Source organism: Sander vitreus, chromosome 21, assembly GCF_031162955.1.
Source record: "Sander vitreus isolate 19-12246 chromosome 21, sanVit1, whole genome shotgun sequence".
Lineage (NCBI taxonomy): Eukaryota > Metazoa > Chordata > Actinopteri > Perciformes > Percidae > Sander > Sander vitreus.
This window is the reverse complement of record NC_135875.1, coordinates 18836129-18858369: the sequence shown is the minus strand read 5'-3', so window position 1 is coordinate 18858369 and position 22241 is coordinate 18836129. Positions and strand designations below refer to the sequence as shown.

At 43.0% G+C, this 22241-nt stretch overlaps 1 protein-coding gene across 1 annotated transcript; it reads left to right on the top strand.

Moving 5' to 3' along the window:
- Window positions 1–60: 60 nt before the first annotated feature.
- Window positions 61–22196, top strand: vps35l (VPS35 endosomal protein sorting factor like). The gene is made up of 30 exons (XM_078279121.1): window positions 61–170; window positions 693–792; window positions 910–1092; window positions 1829–1966; window positions 2086–2110; window positions 4472–4551; window positions 5859–5987; window positions 7063–7147; window positions 7233–7289; window positions 7448–7544; window positions 8043–8090; window positions 8602–8695; window positions 8931–9131; window positions 9309–9355; window positions 10660–10771; window positions 11707–11823; window positions 11923–11976; window positions 14137–14217; window positions 14334–14396; window positions 14531–14616; window positions 14743–14823; window positions 15491–15554; window positions 16128–16226; window positions 16334–16411; window positions 17001–17115; window positions 17383–17522; window positions 17703–17868; window positions 18325–18443; window positions 19274–19423; window positions 21222–22196. The coding sequence occupies exons 1-30, from the start codon at window positions 154–156 to the stop codon at window positions 21318–21320; spliced, it is 2925 nt and encodes a 974-aa protein (XP_078135247.1). The 5' UTR covers window positions 61–153; the 3' UTR covers window positions 21321–22196.
- The last annotated feature ends 45 nt before the right edge of the window (window positions 22197–22241 follow it).

Below are 22241 nucleotides of genomic sequence, written 5' to 3'. Positions count from 1 at the left end.
GGTAGGACAACACCCTCTTATGCATTCACAGTATCAGTCCTTACAATGACAACAATACATATAGAACAGGCCGCCCGTTTGAAACCAAAAACAGCGCTTTCCTAAAATCTGCTATAACCAGGAAGTGCTGAGGTGTCATATGACTGTAGAAAAATGGCTACGGTGCAGTGGTAAGATGCTCTTTTCTTATTTAAAAAAAACTCCGTATCATCGTTATAAATCGGCAAATCGTGTATTTATTGATATTGTGCTAGTTCTGAGACTGTCCATGTATTACAAGCGTGTGTTTTGCGAGCTCAATAGTAATGTAACGCCCCAAAATAAAATGCCAACTTTGTTTTGCGTGTTTACATAACATTACCAGTCAACTGCAGAAATTACCAAATGGTATTATATGGCCTTGAATGAAATGCTCCCTCTTTGGCTCGGGCTTGGTTGTAGTCAGGCAGAGCCTATAGGTTTTATAGCACTCCCATTGGGTGACGTTTGCCACCACAGACCTTCATATTTGCGTTCCATGCAAGATCTCAGATCCTAATGACAGTACAGTGTTTTCAGACGGAAGAGTGTTAGCATCAGTCGTAAATAAACAGTGTGCTCTCTCCAGTGAGTGTTCAGAGACCTCAGACTGAATGTAACTGACTGAAGAATGTCAGTAGAAACAGCTGACAGTCTGTCTGTTGTGTACCAAGGCGATCCAGGGGGCGCAACTATGAGGCAGAGCTGCAGAGATGTCGTCCTGAGGCTGCTCTGGTCGAGTTCGGAGACTACCATCCCCTCAAATCCATCATGGTAGACCATCTGCTGTTACCACTGTCTTCCTACCGTTCCCCCCCCATCATCACAAACACCGCTATCAGCTCTTTGTTGTCTCGTTAACAGCTCTGAACACCTCTCCTCTCCACCCAGGTGACCGATACAAAGACCCGACGTGGGGCTCGTAAAGGCAGCACCTCCTCGTCTTCGTCCTCCTCCTCCTCGGCACCCCCGGACCCCCTCAGCTCCATGCTGGATGGAACCGACCCCCTCTCCATGTTTGCAGCAGCCTCGGCCACTGAGACTCCTGCCATGTCACACAGCGCCTCCACAGGGGTCAGTAACGCTGCAGACACACCTGCCCAAACTGAGACAAATGCCAAATGCCGTTCCAGGAGCTTTTCTACTCTCTGCTAGTCGATATCAAAGACGTTTCATTTCCGGGATTGTTCAGGTGCCACCGGAAATTCCGCCAGATGTCCCTAATTTTCAGCCAGATGTCCCACACCTTCCACTTCCTTTGTGTTGTAATTCTAAACTCCGGTGGATTTCTGAGGACTATGGTTAACTGCTCCTCAGATCTCTGCAGGGTAAATCCAGACAGCTAGCTAGACTATCTGTCCAATCTGAGTTTTCTGTTGCACGACTAAAACAACTTTTGAACGTACAAAATGTTCCACCCAAACAAGTTCCTTCCCGAGGCTATTTTGCAGAGGCACCGTCATTGTGTCTGGGGCCTAGCGCCGACCAAGACGATTGCGATTGGTTTAAAGAAATGCCAATAAACCAGCGCACGTTTTTCTCTCATCCCGGGAATGCTGTGTGTGTGGACTAGCCAGACCCTCCTCCGCAGCGCCGTGGAGGAAGGTCTGGCAACGCGAGACTACTCTCTGATTAAAACCAATGAAATTGCACAGAGAAATGGGAAACATCGGCTTCGTTTACACATTTATTGGTACTGACCAACTTCAGAAACTAACATTAGTCGAATGTTATTCACCACACACAGAAGTGGAAAGCAGATGATACCAAAACCTGTTGTTTTTTTTAAGGAGTGATTATGTGCTTCCAGGACCTGGGGAGGAAGAAGTGGGAGAAGGAGAAGGAGAAGGAGAAGGAGGAAGAGGTGGTGGGACCAGACTTTGAGCCCTGGTCCTTAAAACGAGGAGAGATCTTGGCCAGGTTCACCACCACTGAAAAACTCTCAATTGTGAGTAGAAGTCGTTCTGTTACTATAAACTGAAGGAGTTGGCCTAATCAGTCTTTGTGTACCCAGCCATGCTTTGTAAAACAGAAACCTAATTCCAATTTTTTTTTTTGTCTTCATAGAATCTTTTCATGGGTTCTGATCGAGGTAAGACCCGCGTTTGTATTCATCGTGATGATTTAATTCATACTTCACTTAACGGCACAAACTCACATCCTGATAAACCCACTGTACACTCCCTGCTCAGCACCAAAGCGCAGACAGACACAGTTAGCGTCTAGCCGGTAGGCCTGCACGATTCAGGGAAAAATATGAATCACGATTTTTTTTTAGCTTAGAATTGATATCACGATTTTTTTCTCACAAAGTGTAATGTTTATTGCACACATGAACCATGACAAAACAAAACAAATTGGCAGTACCAAACATAGATTTCTTTTGGCACCTATAGCACATTGCGCATCACCACAAGCCTATAAACATAGAGGCTTCAATGAATAAAGAAAATAAAGTACATACTGGCCATTTAAGTACAGTAGGCTACCAGAAATAGTGACATATAACTAGGGCTGGGCCATAGGGAGAAAATCAGATATCATGATATTCTTGACCAAATACCTCGATATCGATATTGCGGCAATATTCTAGGGTTGTCAATTGGTGCTCGATGGTGTTTTAAGCCCCCACCGTCGACTTCAAGGCAGCGCTGGGACCGTCGACTTCAAGGCACCTAACCCTAACCTTAACCCTTGCCTAACCCTAGTGCCTTCCATGCAGCGCTGCCTGGAAGACGGCGTTGGGGGCTTAAAACACCAAACACCACAATTGGTGCTTTAACAAAATAGCTTCACACTTAGATTTTAGATAAATAATCATCAGTAATGTGGACATAATGTCTAAGTGGGGAAAAGGCAAATAATAGAACAGCTAGAACAGTCTGGTAAGTTCAGAAAACTACATCACTTTACTGTAATGCAGCCTTTAAAACCAGGAAAAGACAACACTTGTTTCATATCACGACGTTACGATATCCAAAATCTAAGACGGTATCTAGTCTCATATCACGATATCGATATGTTGCCCAGCCCTACATATAACACATTGAACTAAATATGGCCCTGATACAGGCTCTATCTGAACTCTTCTTTCTGTCTGTCTTTACATAATTAAAACATGTCAATGTTAAATGCATTCAATAAATTCATTGAAGGAGGAAAAAAAAAAAGTCATTTAAAAATGAAATCGCGAACAGGGGTGAATCGAGATCGCGATTTTATAACGATTTATTGTGCAGGCCTACTAGCCGGTGAACATAGTGGAGCATTTAGCAGCAGAAGAGCCAGATATTTTCCTCAGGAGTTGCTGGAGGCCACACCAGAGCTAAAAGGAGAGTAAATATTGGACTTGGACTTGACAGAAACGCATGGAAATACGCAACTGTGACATATTAGCCATATCTACTTTATAAGGCGATAATACTGTATGTCAATGTTGTGTTCTCTGCCTGTTGTGCTACCCCAAGTGGCAACAATAATCAATCAATACTGCTTTAAGTAATCTTTAAACAACACATATTGTATGTTTATGGTCTCATTTATGTTACTTATTGATTATTATATTGTGCACTTATATTGTAGGTGGTGGGCGGTTTGAGCGGAACTGATAACATATTTGTTTGCTTCACCTGTTCACCTGGGTTTTCTGGGCTTTGACAGAGAGGGGGGTGAGCCTGGGACAAGGTTATAATCGTTAACGAAAACGAACAAAATAACGAAAACTAGGTGGGAAAAAACATTGTCGTTAACTGAAATAAAAATAAAAACGAGGCATTGCAAAAAAACGATAACTAAACTAAAACTGTGATGTCTGTTTGCAAAACTAACTAAAATAAAATAAAACGATCGAGTAAATGTCCTTAGTTTTCGTCTTTGTCGATCTTTCATAGAGCAAATAACGTAATATCTCTCCGAGCACGACATTTCCCGTAGACATGTATAGTTTCCGACTGGGAACACAGAAATTCCGACATTTCATGTCAAATTGAACACAACATGCTCGTGGCTCCGTGCCTCTCGCCTGGCATCATGGCGGTACCGACGTCTGGATACAGGGCCAGGCATTTTCATTTCATTTTCAAAAAATAAAAACTAAACTAGCAAACCCGCTTTAAAAACTAATTAAAACTAAACTGAATTTGAAAATGAAAATAAAAACTAATGAAAAATGCAAGACTATAATAACCTTCGCCTGGGAGCGAACACTTTCTATTGACCGCCGCACTAACGCACTTATTTCGACTCACAAAGTAACTTTACATGTAGTAACTGCAATGCTAGTGGTGATAAATCATTGCAATACAATCTCGAGCGCGTCACAGTGTGTTTATGCCTCTCTCAGTGTTAAGTCCCTCGGCAGCACTTTGTTGGACTGCTTACAGCCGCAACAAGAGAGTCTGTGTGTGTTTTTTCCTCTGGTCTAAAGCTAATGTCACTCCTGTTGTCGCTGTAGGAAAAGCTCCAAGTCCAGGATCCTCCGCCGTGTCAGAGAAAGTTCGAACACGTCTCGAGGAACTGGATGATCTGGAGGAGGTACCTTTTTATAAATAAATCTCAATATATCAGAGCATTCATTTTAAAATCATATGCAATCCTGGTACTGTTAGAATGAAATCAGTCACAAAATGCTTTATTATTTGTGTTTATATGAATACACATACTGTACGTACATTAAACACACAATATGTCATTTTCTGCCGCTAGGGGTACTCTCAATCAAAACGGTAAGAAAAGACGGAGCAATGACGTCATTGCAGTCAGCTTCTCCCGGTTAGGATTCCTTCAGTGTTCATTGTTCAGGAGGTTTTTAACCGGGAGTTATCTGTTGACGAATTATACGGAAAAACAAACTGACCCGGTGATTTAGAGCTTAAGTTAGTGCGTAACTTGTTGATATTAATGAACGTCCGTTACATTTAAGCCATCGCCAAATGAGTTGCTACAAAGCTAATTAAGACTATCAGCTCCACACAGCTCTCTCTGTATTTCTCAGTATGGCTATGTTCAGAAAATGGTGTCGTCCGGCGACTTTTGCACGCAGCAATTTGAGTGAAGATAATTACATCTTCTAAAGAGTCCATCATGTTCTTTTAATCTTCCGTGTCCTCCTTGGCTACTAGCCTCTGGGATCATGGAAGGCTTCTGTCATGTGGACGCACTGACAGTTTAGTTGTCATTACTTAGAATTCCTCATGAGGGCGACAGAAACTACGCACTATAGCTTTAAACCGACCAAAGCACTGAATAAAGCAGTTTCACAATAAAAATCGGTGTTTCTCCGACACCGTTTGGCACGTTAGCAGAGGGGGCTGCGAGCCGAGCTGCTACTAGCTCATGTTGTTTCTCCGATAACTTAAGATCCAGACGTCCGATGACTAAAATGCTTCATCCGGTTGAAATTTTGAGTTAAAAATAACCAAGATCTAAAAAGTCTATCTTAAAAATGTGGCTTCAAACTAGATAAGAAATGTCAATAAATGACAGCTTCTGGCAGACAGCCACAACACTGACGCACGCACAAAGGGGATATGACGTTATCGACAAGCGACAGGGACCAAATGATGCGGACTGTGTCCTTGAATAAAATGAGAGTTTAAACATTGTTGGAAACCTTTGGGATGCTGTAAGTACACAACTCAACAAAATATATGCGGAAAAGTTAAACATATTATATCTTTAAAGGCACTTCCACTGTCTCCATTGGTGCTTAACTAAGCTGCAAAATTCACAACACAATAGAGTTTCATTGAAGTAAACATCATTCAAGCTTGTGTGTGTGTGTTTGTGTGTGTGTGTGTGTGTGTGTGTGTGTGCGCGTGCGTGCGTGCGTGTGTGCGTAGGGTTCCCAGAGAGAGCTGCTGAACCTCTCCCAGCAGGATTACGCTAACCGCATCGAGGAGCTGAACCAGTCCCTGAAGGAGGCCTGGGCCTCGGACCAGAAGGTCAAAGCCCTGAAAATCGTCATCCAGGTGATCCAGCAGTCGAAAACACTCATCCCCCCCCCCCAAAAAAAAAAATGGAGCAAAACACTCACAAGTGCAACATCATTTCTTCATGTTCCTTCAATCACAGTCAGTGGTGGAAGAAGTATTCAGATGCTTTACTTAAAGAGCTCATATTATGCTCATTTTAAATAAAAATGTTTCTCTGTTTTAGCTACAGAGTGAGACATCTCACTTCTGTTCCATCTTTGTTGGGAGTCGCACATGCGCAGTAGCTAGGTAAGGACTACTAGCCAGTCAGAAGCAGAGTATGAGGGCGTGCCACGCTAGCAGCTAGGCGAGCATTATAACGTGTGTTACAAAGTGACGCACGTTTGTCTCTGAAGTAAAGGCTGGACTACAACAGAGCTGTTTGGAGCAGTTTGTGAACAGTGTTTTCTGTTGGAGATGGTAAGTCCCTTTGGGGTGGACTTTGGGCTTTTTCACTTTGTAAACCTATAACGTTCACAACAAAGATATATAACACAATAAAGGAAAGGGGAAAAGCCAAAAAGCATAATATGAGCACTTTAAGTGAAAGTACTAATATTGCACTGTACTCTACAAGTAGAAGGCCTGCATTGGAAATGTTACTTAAGTAAAAGTAAACGAGTATCATCAGAAAAACGTATTTAAAGTATTAAAAGTAAAAGTATGCAGAAAAATCCTCACATTTTAGAAACTGGAAATGATCAAAACATTTCTCAAGTGTTTTAATAGTCTTATTATTTCAGCTGTACTTGTAGGCCTTTTATATTTTTGGGTAGTTTAATTTATAATAAAACATCGTATTTTATAAACTTCATGTGTGGAAAAATTCTTAATTTGTAAAGTAACTAGTAACTAAAGCTGTCAGATGAATATAATGGAGTAAAAAGTACAATATTTCTCTCTGAAATGTCTTGGAGTAGAAGTAGAAAGTGGCATGAAAAGAAAAGACTCAAGCGAAGTACAAGTACTTTAGTAAATGTACTTAGTTACATTCCACCACTGGTCCCAATACCCACCTGTCTTACCTTGGACGTCCTCTGTGTAAAAACATAAACACTGATCTGTGTTCCAGTGCTCAAAGCTTCTGTCCGACACCTCTGTGATCCAGTTCTACCCCAGCAAGTTTGTTCTCATCACCGACATCCTCGACACTTTTGGTGCGTAAAGAATCCTCGTGACTGTCTCTCCAGTAAAAAAACAAAAAAAAAAAAAATTTCTGACTGTAGTCTCGCTTGTCTGTAGGCCGCCTGGTGTACGATAGAATCTGGACCATGTGTTCAGACCCACGGCCCCTACCAGGTACAGAGAGGATCTGACATATTCAGTCGGTTTGAATTTGAGCATTTGGATATTTTTTTGTTTTTTTTTGTCTCTAGCTTCTTAGCTTAGGTGATGGGTATATTGTCTGTGTCTCTGGCTCGTGTCTGATTTGTCCGCTTGGCTCCCTCCTTCCTCAGACTCGTTCACAGTCGACGATGTGAACGACACGGCCAAGGAGACGTGCCTCAACTGGTTCTTCAAGATCGCGTCCATCAGAGAGCTTCTGCCCAGATTGTATCCTTTTCTGCCATCAGCATAGCTTCAGTGCTTACATCTGATCTCAAGGACTCCTCGCAGATGACCAGAACTAATGTCAGGCCTCTTCTGATCCCTCTTTCTGTTGACTCTAAATTTTCTTTCCAATCATACATTTCTTTGTCAAATAGTTAAGTCCAGAGTCCCTGCATCCGTCTACATCTCTTCTTATAACATTACATATTACATTTGGAGTGATTTAAAGGGATAGTTTGGATTTTCTTAAAGGTCCTATGACATGCTGCTTTTTGGACACTTTTATATAGGCCTTAGTGGTCCCCTAATACTGCATCTGGGGGGGGGGGTCCCCACTGCCATCTACTGTAGGTGATACACTGACTATGGATATCTACATACAACACCACTTTAAAAAAATCTGAACTATTCCTTTAAAGTTGTCTCCACGACAACCCCGATCATCCAGGATGCACTCCTTACCTCATGTAGAGTTTTGACTCTTTGACCCTCTGTGAACAGATACGTCGAGGCTGCTATTCTCAAGTGCAACCGCTTCCTGAACAAATGGTTAGTTTCCCTTATGGACTGTATGGACCTTTTTCACAGCAGACGTGTTGACTTGTCATAGTAGGAAAAGCAGAGCTGAGATTGACCTTAATGATGGCTCAATTCCATCAAGTGTCCCAGTGAGCTATTTCAGTGAGTCAGCATGCACAATACCAGGACCTCTCCTAAGTGGAATTCAGCCATCATTAATGGTTTTGAACACACCTGTGCTTTTCCTACTATGACATGTCAACATGTCTGCCGTGAAAAAGGTCCATTAGTCAGTCTTTCACTTGTAAGCCTACCGTTTAATACATTTAGCTTCAGTGTTCTTCTGATATTCTGCCTTCACTTGCTCCAATGCCTTAGTTCAGCAATATTAGCTTTGTAGCATACTATGCACGTTACTCTTCCAAATCAGAGTGACATTTTTGGGTTATTTGAAAGATTTTGGTATTAATACTTGTTACAATGGACCAACTAAATCGTCCTCTCTGTTTTTTGTTTTTTTTTGTCCCTCCACGCTTCACAGCGGTATTCAGGAGACGCTCCCTCGGTTGACAGCCATGATCAGAGGGATCGGAGACCCCCTGGTGGCAGCGTACACCAGAGCTTACCTCTGCAGGGTGGGACCCTTCTTACCATTTTTCTCTCTTGTCTCCTGTTTCTGAGCCATTTCTTACAGTATCTGCTCATTTTCACCGTCTGTTTCTGACCAGCCTACAGGGCTGTTGTCATTACTTAAAAGTCCTCATGGGGGCGGCAGAAACGACGCACCATAGCTTTAAATGTTAACCAGTAAAAGACTAATGATTGGTTAAGGGAGAAAAAAAGAGATAAGAGTGCTCTCTCTCCCTCCAGGTGGGCATGGAAGTCGCCCCCCACCTGAAAGACAGCCTGAACCGCAACTTCTTCGACCTGCTGGGCGCCTTCCGGCAGATCAGCAGCGAGAGCGTCCAGAACCAGCTGGTCCTGCAGAGGGTGGAGGTGCCCGAGTACCTGACGCTTTATTCCCCCGCCATCAGCTGGATCCTGCAGTGCATCGCCTACAGAGCTCCAGAGGCACGCAGTCGCACACCTCAACTTATTCAGCTTGCATTTTTTTCAAACTGAAAGATAATGAATACATTGACAGAAAATGGCCAGCTTTCACTAGCTTTAGTGCAAAAGTCTCGCTCGGTCAAACCCCTTCTAAAGACAGAGGAAGTGTTTTTAATGCTGTTTGTGTTTCCATCTTAGCCTCTGCTAACGGAGATGATGGAGAGATGCAAGAAGCTGGGGAACAAGTGAGTGCTTTTACAGGCCGTAATACTGATGGTGTACTGGTGTTGGTGAAAGGTAACATGCTAATGTCTTCATTGTTTTCAGGAGCGAAATATGTGTATAAATATATAATAATGATATTAGAGCTCGACCGATAAAGGATTTTTAAGGCCGATATCGATACAAATATTTGGCGATTTAAAAATCCGATATTCCGATATATCGGGCCGATATAAAAAAAAAAAAAATCTAATAACGCGTAACAAAACATAAACAGATTTCCCTAACACTGGTTATTTGTAGTTATTTATGAGTCCTCGCTAACATAATATGATAATGCAGTTTAAAAATAAACTGTTTTATCGTCACAACAGAACAGAGGAACATCAAAATATATTCAAGTTCTGATGAATAAAAATGTGAATATGAAACTTAGTCTTTTGAACGTTGCCAACAGGGCCGCTGTAGAGCGCCCTCCGGTGGACAAACACTCAGAACATGGTTGAAGGGGGTTTGGTCCGTTTTTATTTAATTTTTTTAAATATTCATTTATCGGCCATTATAAATGCAGATACCGATAGTTTGGAAAATGCCTAGTATCGGCCATTTATTACAGATGATTTTATTTCTGTCTCAAATTATTCATATAAAGCACAAAACAAAAACAAAATACACCTTTTGGTTGCACTGGTCACAACCAGTGGATATTAGGGGGGGAGGGGGGATCACCAAAAACCCCACGATACGATATCATTGCGATTTGTAAACACATTCCGATATTCTGCAATATATTGCAATTTATTACATATTTTTCCAACTTCAAAAGATGTCCCCAAAGGAAAACATCTGTTTTATCTAAAATTAAAAAAAATTAAAAAAGATCAGTTTCTCTGTTTGTTCATCTCACTTCAGCTTTATTGTCCCGTCCATCTAGTTGACTGAAAAAAGACATTTATTTTATTATTCTAGTACCACAAAGTTAAATTCTCATGTGCAATGTATATAGTAACAGATCTATATCTATATGTATATCGCAATACTACGCTGTATCGGTTTTTTTGCTGCACCCCTAGTGGATTTATGCAACCACTGACGAGGGTCCGCTGGAAGACTTCCTTTTTTTTTATGGGCTCACAAGTCAGAAGTGATTTAATGAAAGTCTAGTTTATGGATCCAGAAAGTGTTTCATATTAATAGACTGCCAACAAGTAAAACACATTGTACTTACCATCAGTTTTACACAGCTTTTACTCTTTGTTTTAATGGTTTCTGGTAGTAGAAAAATATGTCACAAAGATCCAACACAAAGTGTTCCTGTTTCCCATAGTGCTTTGCTGCTGAATTCAGTTATGAGGGCGTTCAGGCCGGAGTTTGTTGCAGCCAGAGCCACCGACTTCATCGGTATGATCAAAGACTGCGACGAGGCCGGCTTCCCAAAGGTCAGGAGACACGAACAGTTGTAATACATGTGAATATGTCAGGGAATAGTCACAAACCTTCAATGTTGGAGTTTCGGAGCGTTCCCTTACCTCATTTATTACAATGAGATAGCGCTGTCATTACCTCATTATTACAATAATGCACTAAAGCACACATTGCACTCATATGTTTACTTAGACTACAAATGTGTATATATATATATATTCTATATTATTCATATATACCATGTATGTATGCTGGTTGTACATTTGTATTCTTCTCTTGTACATTGTTTTTTATTGTTTTGTTTTTTGAAGTTTGAGTAGATGTTCTGGTATTTGTATTGTATTATTTATTTATTTATTTATTATTATTTCTTGTTATTCTGTGTGGATTGTTGTGTGTCTTACACCTGCTGCTGTAACACAGTAATTTCCCAGTTTAGGATGTCTGTCCTTCTGTCTGTCTGTCTGTCTGTCTGTCCAACTGTCCGTCCATCTGTCTGTCCAACTGTCTGTCTGTCCAACTGTCTTGTCTGTCTGTCCAACTGTCTGTCTGCCCATCCGTCTGTCTCTGTCCATCCGGCCGTCTGTCTGTCTGTCTATCAGTCTGTCTGTCCGTCTGTCTGTCTATCAGTCTGTCTGTCCGTCTGTCTGTCTGTCTATCAGTCTGTCTGTCTGTCGAAATATGAATGGAAGCTTGATTGTCGTCGTCTCTGCAGCATCTGTTGTTTGGCTCTTTCTGTCTGTCTGTCCAACTGTCTGTCTGTCCAACTGTCTGTCTGTCCAACTGTCTGTCTGTCCAACTGTCTGTCCATCCGTCTGTCTCTGTCCATCCGTCCGTCTGTCTGTCTATCAGTCTGTCCATCCGTCTGTCTGTCTGTCTATCAGTCTGTCTGTCTATCTGTCTGTCTGTCGAAATATGAATGGAAGCTTGATTGTCGTCGTCTCTGCAGCATCTGTTGTTTGGCTCTTTGGGCCGCAGCGTGGCCTGTGCCGATCCTCCAGAATCGGAGAGACTGACGATCCTAAACGAGGCCTGGAAGGTTGTAACCAAAGTCCGCAGTCCTCAGGTACTGAGTGGGAATGATGTTGCTTTCACACAGCTTGACAATTGTTTCCATGACAATATTCAGGTTATGACTGTATATGTGATTGTTTGCGGTTTCTAGGATTACGTCAACTGCGCTGAGATCTGGGTGGAGTTCACCTGCCGACACTTCTCAGTGAGTACAGATGTAACCATCCATCTTCATCCGCTTATCCGGGGTCGGGTCGCGGGGGTAGCAGCTCCAGCAGGGGACCCCAAACTTCCCTTTCCCGGGCCACATTAACCAGCTCCGACTGGGGGATCCCGAGGCGTTCCCAGGCCAGGTTAGAGATATAATCCCTCCACCTAGTCCTGGGTCTCCCCCGAGGCCTCCTCCCAGCTGGACGTGCCTGGAACACCTCCCTAGGGAGGCGCCCAGGGGGCATCCTTACCAGATGCCCGAACCACCTCAACTGGCTCCTTTCGACGCAAAGGAGCAGCGGCTCTACTCCGAGCTCCTCACGGATAACTGAGCTTCTCACCCTATCTCTAAGGGAGACGCCAGCTACCCTCCTGAGGAAACCCATTTCGGCCGCTTGTACCCTGGATCTTGTTCTTTCGGTCATTACAGATGTAACACTTTTATATTATGTGGGATTTTTTTTTATAAGACAACATTTTTCTTTTCTTTTTTTAAACAGCATACAAAACACACACAAACACATCGCCTCCCCCCGGATGAACACCCCCATTCACCCACACCACCACTTACTCAAAGAAAAATGAAGACAAGCCAACGGAACAACCATAATTATTCAATACAATAAAATCATGACAAAATAAACAGCTGTAAACATTGTATACATAATCACACAGTAGCCCTCCAGAAAGCTCAGCTACTTTCCCCATTTTCTAGTGTAGACGTTCAATCTGGAAAACTGTTTATATGCCGCCACCCTAGCCATCTCACAAGCCCACTCTTGGATTGACAGCACCCCTTCATTCCTCCATCCTCTTAAAGGTCCCATGACATGCTGCTTTTTGGATGCTTTTATATAGGCCTTAGTGGTCCCCTAATACTGTATCTGAAGTCTCTTTTATATAGGCCTTAGTGGTCCCCTAATACTGTATCTGAAGTCTCTTTTATATAGGTCTTAGTGGTCCCCTAATACTGTATCTGAAGTCTCTTTCCCGAAATTCAGCCTTGGTGCAGAATTACAGCCACTAGAGCCAGTCCCACAATGAGCTTTCCTTAGGATGTGCCATTTCTGTGTCTGTAGCTTTAAATGCTATTGAGGAGGAGAGAGGGGGGGGCAAGGTGGAGGGTGGGGGGGGGGGTGTGGCCTTGACCAACTGCCACTTCGCTTGTTTGCAAGCCATGACGTCTCTCTCTTTCTCATGGGCGGGCCAAATTCTCTGGGCGGGCAAAGCAGAGAAAGTGGAGGTAACCTTTCCCCTTATGACCTCATAAGGACCAGATTCCAGATCGGCCCATCTGAGCTTTCATTTTCTCAAAGGCAGAGCAGGATACCCAGGGCTCGGTTTACACCTATCGCCATTTCTAGCCACTGGGGGACCATAAGCAGGCTGGGGGAACTCATATTAATGTTAAAAAACCTCATAAAGTGAAATTCTCACCCCATGGGACCTTTAAGTGTGGCTGTATGAGGTACTTCTCCATAGCTAGTGTATCACCTACAGTACATGGTGGTCGGCAGGCCCCCAGTTTGGAAAAGCAGGCAGGAGTACCGGCACAGAAGCTAAGCAATGTACTGCTGTGGATGGGGGCAGCAGCTAAATGTATTTTAGCCAATCTATATCGGTTTAAGTGTACACTATATTTAGAATATTTGTACAGCTTTACCTTGCCATCAGACAGCTGGGGGACTGGGGGATCATAGGCAGGCTAGGGGAGCTCATATTAATGTTAAAAAACCTCATAAAGTGAAATTTTCTTGCCATGGGACCTTTAAAAGAATCTGTCTGGCTATCATTAAACTAGTTTTGGTCTCGCATTGACGGACCTTCCTTCACAGCGCTGCGGTGGACGTTCCGGCATGGGAGAGAAATCCCGTAAATGAAATGTTGATATAGACTTAACTAGTTTGGACCCAGCTTCTTATGTGCGTATCCATCTGGCTTAGGATTGCCCCATCTCCCAGAACAAATAATCTTGGGCTGAATGGAACCCGGGTCCCTGCAATCCGACACGTTATCATGTATCCCAGTCCAAAAATCCCTGGACCTTATCACAGGACCATAGGACATGAAGTAATTGGCCATCCTCTGTCTTACATTTCCTATTATGTAGAAATTTAAAGTTTCTAATCACCTTTCCTTTCCCTCTTGCTCTCAGAAACGTGAGGTCAACACAGTTCTGGCTGACATCATCAAACACATGACCCCTGACCGGGCGTTTGAGGACGCTTATCCTCAGGTTAGCAGCTCGTTGGCTACCAGGACAATTCAGCCCGTTCCCTTGGAAGTGAAGCGTTCCCACTCCTCCTGATGTCTGCTCTGTAGTCACTCTGTCTTGTTTTGTTCTTCATCCAGCTGCAGTCAGTGATCAGGAAGATCCTCACCTACTTCCACGACTTCTCCGTCCTCTTCTCCATGGTGAGCAGCAGCCACCGCTTCACACACACACACACGATGGAACGTTTGCACTCTGGAGACCTGAAATAATCGATGACACGTGGCTTTTATCGCGCCGCAGTTCCACAATGTCGCCCAATGTTTCTGTTTCCCAGGAGCGTTTCCTGCCGTTCCTAGACATGTTCCAGAAGGACAGTGTGAGGGTGGAGGTGTGCAGATCCATCATGGAGGTCTTCATCAGGTAAGAGACACCTTTTAGACTTTTTAAGGGAATCTGATTGGTTTGCTTTGTGACAAAAAAGTGAAAAATGTGTCCAATAAAGTAAAACGAAATGTGGACATTTAATTGGTCTTCATCTCCCGGCAGACACCAGGTGGAGCCCACCAGAGACCCGGTCATCCTGAACGCCATGTTGCACATCTGCAAGACCATGCACGACTCTGTCAAGTGTGTGTGTGTGTGTGTGTGTGTGTGTGTGTTGTGTGTGTGTGTGTACGTGTGTGTACACATTTAAGTAATTCAATATTTGTTAATTAAGTTAATGTCAGTGATTTTAAACACCTAGTTTTCTTCTTATTTTAAAGTCCCATATTATGCTCATTTTCAGGTTCATACTGGTATTTTGGGTTTCTACTAGACTATGTTTTACATGCTTGAATGTTCAAAAAACCTTGAAAAAGTCCAGTCTGCTCTGATTGGTCAGCGTTTCTGTGTCTTTCACATCTGCGCTTTTGGCGTCTCTGCACTGCCATTGCAGCCGGGGAATGACTGTAGCGGCACTTTCTACATATATATATATATATATATATATATATATAATATAGTTGTGACATCGCAACCGTACAGAAGTGCTGACGGCTTGTTTAAAGGCACAGTTTCTAAATACGGGCTCTGTGTATTTCTCTGTGAAATGAGCGTTTTGATATTTTCCCAGTATTTAAACAGCACCTCGACCTGCTTTATAATATAAAAAAAAAGACATGGAAATCTCACGTTTTACAATATGGGACCGTTTAATGTAGATTATTAATAAAGACAGAAATTGAATCTGACATTTCTTGATCTGCCCGGCGACAGCCTTCAGTCAGTCACCCTTCTGCTCTCTGTATTGCAGCGCTCTCACTCTTGAGGATGAGAAAAGATCTTTGGCTCTGCTGATCATCGGCTTCATCCGCATGGTGAGACTCTGCAGACTTTTCTCTATGGTTTAGAAATAAGACCAATGTTAATTTTTATATTTTCTTAGAGCAATTATTCATTAGTGCATAATTCATCAGTACTTTTTTCCGCTCTCAAACCATACTCATAATATTTTCAAACGGCTCTGAAATACACCTTTTTTTCATTTTTGAAAGTTATATCATTTCCTTAAAAAAGCTGGGCACGGTAGTTTTTATAAATCATTACTACATTTGGAGGAAACGGTGTATTTGTTGGGGACTATTTTCTGCCCCGGAGTAATACACATTTGGTGCTCTTGTGAGTACTTCCGGCAGAAGGACGGCGTGTGTGGGATTGACTAAAATAAAACTACAGTGCCCATGTTTACGGTAGTGAGGAAAAGATTGAGCTCTCTGGCACATTATGAATAGAGATCGATGTTAAGCTCTAAATGTTTAAAAAAAAATATATATATATATATAAACAGTTCATCATTTGCTTTGATTTCTTTAAGTACATTTCATTTAGTTAAAGAACTTTTTCTTCTTACACTCGTATAATCTGTCTTTGTTTTCCATCATTGTGTTTAGGTTTGTTTTGGTCGTGACTTCGAGCAGCAGTTGAGTTTCTGTGTGGAGGCCAGAGCCACCTTCTGTAACCTGGAGTCAGTGATGGTGCAGCTCATCCACGTCAGTCCCACACACACACACACACACACACACACACACACACACACACACACACACACACACACACACAGGCGCAACATTCTCAATGTTCACCTTGTTGTTTCCAGACGGTGAACCAGCTGGCAATGGAGACCAGCAGGGTGATGAGAGGGAATCACTCCCGCAAAACGGCGGCCTTTGTCAGGGTGAGTCAACACACACACACACACACACAGTAGGACAGATAGCTATAAAGCTTATCTCCTCCAAAGACATCTTTATTTCTCGATATAACTTGCACTTTACACCTATTCTGGATGTTTGTCTGCATGTCTCATAAACTGATATTTGTTCCCTTTCCAACGTTTTATTACTCCGTTTACTATTGGAAGAACAAAAAAAAAGTTGCCAACTTTGTGAGTGAAGTCCCATTTTTTTCAAAATGACATTCAAAATAAGATACCTGGACAACAACTGCAGTATCTCTGGAGCACTTGGCCACATGATCTTTATGTTGATCACAATCGTATTGATCACTTCATATCAACGACCACTTTGGATATGCAAAGTTCTCATTTCCTTGATTTGAGGTTGACACACGGACACACGCACACACACACACACACACACACGCACGCACACACACACAGAGCATCTGGTCATTGCAGGCCACCGTACGTTGCCACAGGAGGAGGTTTCAGCATTGCCCTTAGGCACGAGGGGAAGTTGAGCCCAGTGTTGGCTTCAGATGTCAGATCCTACTTCAGGGACTGTTCTCTTTCCCCTCTCCTCCAGGCGTGCGCTGCCTACAGTTTCATCACCATCCCGTCTCTCAGCAGCATCTTCAGTCGCCTCAGCCTCTATCTGCTGTCTGGTCAGGTTGCGTTGGCAAACCAGTGTCTCTCCCAGGGTGAGCCAGCTGTTTGTTTTCACATTTCAAACAAGGAGTCAAATTCCGGATTTGTGTTTTTAAATTTCCGAGGCGATCGATAATTCATTTTGCTTTGTTTCAGCAATTCCTAACATTCTACTTTTGTTACGTCCCTCCTTTCCTCTCATTCCACTTCCCTTGCTTCCTTCCTTCTGTTTTTTCCCCTTCTTTCCTTTCTCTCTCCTTTCCACGTTACCTCCCTACCTCTCTTTTCCCCGTCTCCATCCTTCTTTCCACACCTGACAGCGGATGCTTTCCTAAAGGCGGCGGTCAGTCTTCTCCCGGAGGTCCCTCGCTCCATCAGCGTGGAGGGGAAACTTCGAGCGTCCGAGAGCTTCCTGCTGGACTTCATCAACAACTTCCTGGCCACGCTGCTGGTTGTCCCGGTAACACAATTCCTTTCCTTAGCCTCTCAGAACAGAAAGACGAGGGAAATCATCCAAAGCTAACACTTTAGCTTTTCCTCATTCCTCTGTTCACACAGCTCAGTTAGGAGTTCAGGTGTTGGAGACAAAGTATCAAGGCTAATCTTCCTAAAACTCTGTGTGTGTGTTGTGTGTTTCCAGGACCATCCAGAGCATGGCGTGCTCTACCTAGTGCGCGGTCTGCTCAACATGATCCAGGATTACACCTGGGAGGACAACAGCGACGCCAAGGTGCGGGTCTACGTCAGCGCACTGCCCCTGCTGGCCGCCATGAGCCAGGAAACCTACCTCTACTCCATCCCTAAAGGTACGGGCACTAGGCGATTTAAAGGGGCGGTGCCATCCCCCTTGGTAGCAAAACGACCCAAAATGCATGCCACGAGCCTAGTTACTCACACTAATAAAATGAGAGTACATAGGTTATGCGTTGATTATGTAAATGACCTCATTTTCTTCAACGCTGCCCACGTTTGTTTGAATTTCTTTCTTAAAGATAAATCCAGGTGACAACATAGTTTGTTTTCTGTGAGCCCTTGTTTTTCGCAACACAACATTTCAGACAGAAGTCCCTAATCCAACAGAGGTTACAGTCTGTATACATGTAGAATACCATGTTTTAAGTGTTAAAAAAGAAAAGGAAAAAACCACTGCAGCTGTTACTTTTGCGCTTCATGACAAGAGGATCTACTTGTGGTTCATAGAGGGGTTTGATGTGAGCATTCTTCCAGCTAAATTGCTCTTTTTCCTCTTTCCCTGGTCTCAGTGGACTCCAATGAGACTCTTTATGGAGGAGACCCCAAGTTCCTATTGGAGATCAACAAGCTGAGCGAGACTCTGATTGGACAGGTTCTGGACCATCTGAAGGGGCTCGGCCGGGACGAGGTGAGGCACAAACGGCTCACTGCCACCAGTAACAATGTTCTCATGCCGCACTTCATTTTTCCTCAGAAGCTAATTTTTGCGATCTTATAACAAGACCCAAACGGAATCTGCAGATATTTATTTATTTTTTTTCCAGCGGTTATCCAGAGAGAGAAAAGCTGCAAAATGTAGCAGGCTGTTTTTCTGCTTGGGGTGGAGATGTGTTAACATTTTTATTTTTTTATTTTTTTTTATTTATTAAGTTTTTATTAAATTTCTTTATTTAAAAGGGACAACGCACATTAATCAACTTGAGTACAGAGTCAACATGTAAATGTGCCAGATGTAGCAGGTTGATGGCTTAAAACAATAGATACGCTACAACAATACAACAAATACACATAAAACAAGAAAGACATAGACAAGTAAAATGACACAACCACTATTCCACATTATGACAACTGGCAGGTTGATGGCATGAGAAATACATAACACGTGAGTATCATACACAGTAGACACAGGTAAAAGTGCATATGCACACATAAACACACACAGAGACACTACTGTAGCAATAAACACAAACACATTAGTCTGGATTAAGGCAGCACAAAAAAGACCCCCCCCCCCCGGCCCTGATTGGTGCATCTGAACAGGGAGCTGTGGATTTTTGCAAATCCCACTACAGGCTGTAGGTGGTGACAGAGGAGCCAGATTTTTTTTTAATGACCTGCTTCATGTAGTTCTACTGGAACATAGGGTCAGTTTCAGCAAATATGACAGAAAGTTAGTTTTAGAAGTCTTACCTACTGCACCTTTAACTAAAACGGCCCCTTCTTCTGGCCCGCTTGCAGCTGAGCACACGGCGTCAGGGCGCTCTGGCCTTCTCCCTGTTCGGCGTGCTGCTGGCTCACGGCGACCTGAGGAACAACAAGCTGAGCCAGCTGGCCGTCAACCTGTGGAACCTCAGCCACAAACACGGATACTGTGAGACCCGCGTCTCGGTGAGTTCTCAACCCATTTCTCAAGCAGCTGCACCCAGATCAGCATCACTTCTTTGGGGTATCTCCAGTTGCTTCATGTCCTCTAAATCGGTATAAATTTAGCTGAAAGGTTATGTAAGTCAATAAACCATAATCATTTATAAAACTACTGAAATTGTGTCATACACAAAGAAAATGAGAAAACCGGACATGTTTTCATTAACTTTTATAACGCGATGATGTCATGACGTGTAAGACAAAAACCTTAGTGTTCTTTTGCAAAAAGGTGAATGCTGTAGCTGTTATGGTTTTTGTGTCAGATCGATGTAGACGGGATCGTGTAAACAATAATCTCCCGCTGCCGCCGGGTGGGAGGTTCCTTCTCTGAGGGTTAAATGTACAGATGTTCCGATACCGTTTTTCCTTCCAGATACCGATTCCGATACCTGAACTTGCAAATCGGCCGATACCCAATACCGATCCGATACCAGTGTGTTTAAAAAATATGTATATTTGATCATGTTTGAACAGCTGAATACTACTATCCCTGTATGGATGTGATTTGATTGCTATCTTTGTTGTTCAGCCTGGCTCGGGTTAAACTCTTTTGGGAAACCAAAACTAACAGTGATCGTCCTAGAACTTTCTTTTATTGTCTAGTTTGACAGTGAGCCATAATGGAAAAAGGCGCCTGGGTAGCTCACCTGGTAGAGCAAGTGCCCATTTACTCCTCTACGCAGCGGCGGCAGGTTTGACACCCCACCCTGCGACCCTTTGCGGCATGTCATTCCCCCCTCTCTCTCTCCCTTTTTATGTCTTCAGCTGTTATAAATAAAGGCCTAAAATGCCCAAAAATGAATCTCGTAACTCGTTTTTCTTCTGGACTAAATTACGTGACATCGGACCGCTGCTTAAACTCCAGTAGGCTACTTGCCGAGGCTTTCCCGGTAACGGTATCAGTATCGGAAACATCTCTAGTTAAATGTATGCTGTACTTGGTTCAGATTAAGAGCCCTATTTTAACGATCAACGCGCACGGCATGAAGCGCATGACGCAAGTGCGTTTAGGGCGTGTCCAAATCCACTTTTGCTAGTTTGAGAGCGGAAAAAAGGGGTCCGTGTGCCGGGCACATGGTTCAAAAGGGTTGTACTTAGTGTCTTCATTAATTCATAGGTGTGTTTTGGGCGTAACATGCAATAAACCAATCTGTCATCTCCCATTCCCTTTAAAAGCCAGGCACGTTTGGACCTTGGCGCATTGCTATTATGATGGAGGATTTGCACCTTAATATTTTTATTTGTAATCTTTTGCATGTGTGTGCTGCTGCGCTTCCCTGTGTGTGTGTGTGTGTGTGTGTGTGTGTGTGTGTGTGTGTGTGTGTGTAACAAGCAAAGTGTGCGCGCGCTGTGCATAAGCCTAGGCGCATTTTACTAATGCGCTGTTAAAATAACAATGAAATGCTGCGTTATTGACTTTAGACCAGGTTTTTGTTGGTCAATGGCGCGATCACTTCCCGCTGCCTCAAGATAGCAATACGCCAAGAATGCACCAGAACACACCTCCCTGTAAGACCAGCACGCCCATGGGCGCAAAGATGGGCGCAGGTGCATTTGTTTTTTTTTTAAACAACGCGGGCGCTGGACGGGAAATTGACAACTGCGTCGGTCTTAAACTAGCAAAGACAGTTGCGCCGGGTGCAAGATAGGACCCTAAGACATTTTATTAATCACAAAAGGGGAAATTACAGTTTTACAGTCTCAGTCATTTCAGTCAACATGCTTAGCCTCAGTGACTTCCTGTCTCGTCTCTGCGCTGCAGGTTCGGACCCTGGAGTTCATCAAACACCAGGCTCAGCAGGCGGACATGAGCCACCTGTCAGACACGGTCCAGCGGCTGGTGCTGCAGTCCCGCACCTGAACCTCAACCACCATCAGAAAATGTTTCTACGCCAAGGTTTGTGTCAATAAAAGATAACAAGAAGCACAAAGAAGAAGACAAAAATGCCTGAATGTGTTTGGTGTGAGGACACTTTGTGAACATTAAGGGGTATGACTATTTAATTTGCCATTTCAGCACTAAATATTTACAATCAGTTTGGACCAATATAACGAGAGAGTTGTTCTTGTGCCAAAATGTCTTGTTTTTGCACTAAACCTTGAAGAAAATTCTTTCAAGTTCAGTTCATTGCTGCTATATTCAGTGTCAAAATGTGGGGGGGGGGTCCCCATTACATAAACCCCTAAATGAATGATCACATGATTCAAAGTTTGCAAAGGAAGAAAAAAAATTATATTTCTCTGCATGTTTTCTGGCCTTCTGTCTCAAGTCACATGAGGGTGACAAACGAGCCAATAAGCATCAGATCTTCAGCAGACTTTCAGCCTAATTCTTCTTGTCGAACTGAAATGGGTTCAAACTCTGAAATCGTGCCGCCACAGTGCTAAAAACTAATATTTTAGCAGTGATACATCTTTGTCACTACTGCACGTTTTGCTGTAATTTTCAAAGAAAACTACGTACCACTACTAGAAAACCACTACTATACTGACTTATGCCACAACTGTTCTTAGTATTGCAACGTTATCTGGCATCACACACAGTTTCTATCGTGTAATATTATCAGTTTAGTAACAGCGTTTAACATGTTGTCCTCCTCATGCATTTGTAGAAAATAAACATTCATCCTGCTTTGTATTTACAGTAAATACCAATCAAAGTATGAATCTATTTGTAACCCTGTTGTTTAAAGTGCAAAGCTAATGTACCAATTGCTTATTAAATCTCTTAACTGGGCATTTTATTTATATATATATCCTACGTTAAAGAAAGTACCACATG

Coding starts and splice junctions, on each gene's coding strand:
- vps35l (XM_078279121.1), top strand. Junction 5,988..7,062: donor CCCTGAAAATCGTCATCCAG/GTGATCCAGCAG, acceptor TCTGTGTTCCAG/TGCTCAAAGCTTCTGTCCGA. Junction 16,412..17,000: donor AAACGGCGGCCTTTGTCAGG/GTGAGTCAACAC, acceptor CCTCTCCTCCAG/GCGTGCGCTGCCTACAGTTT.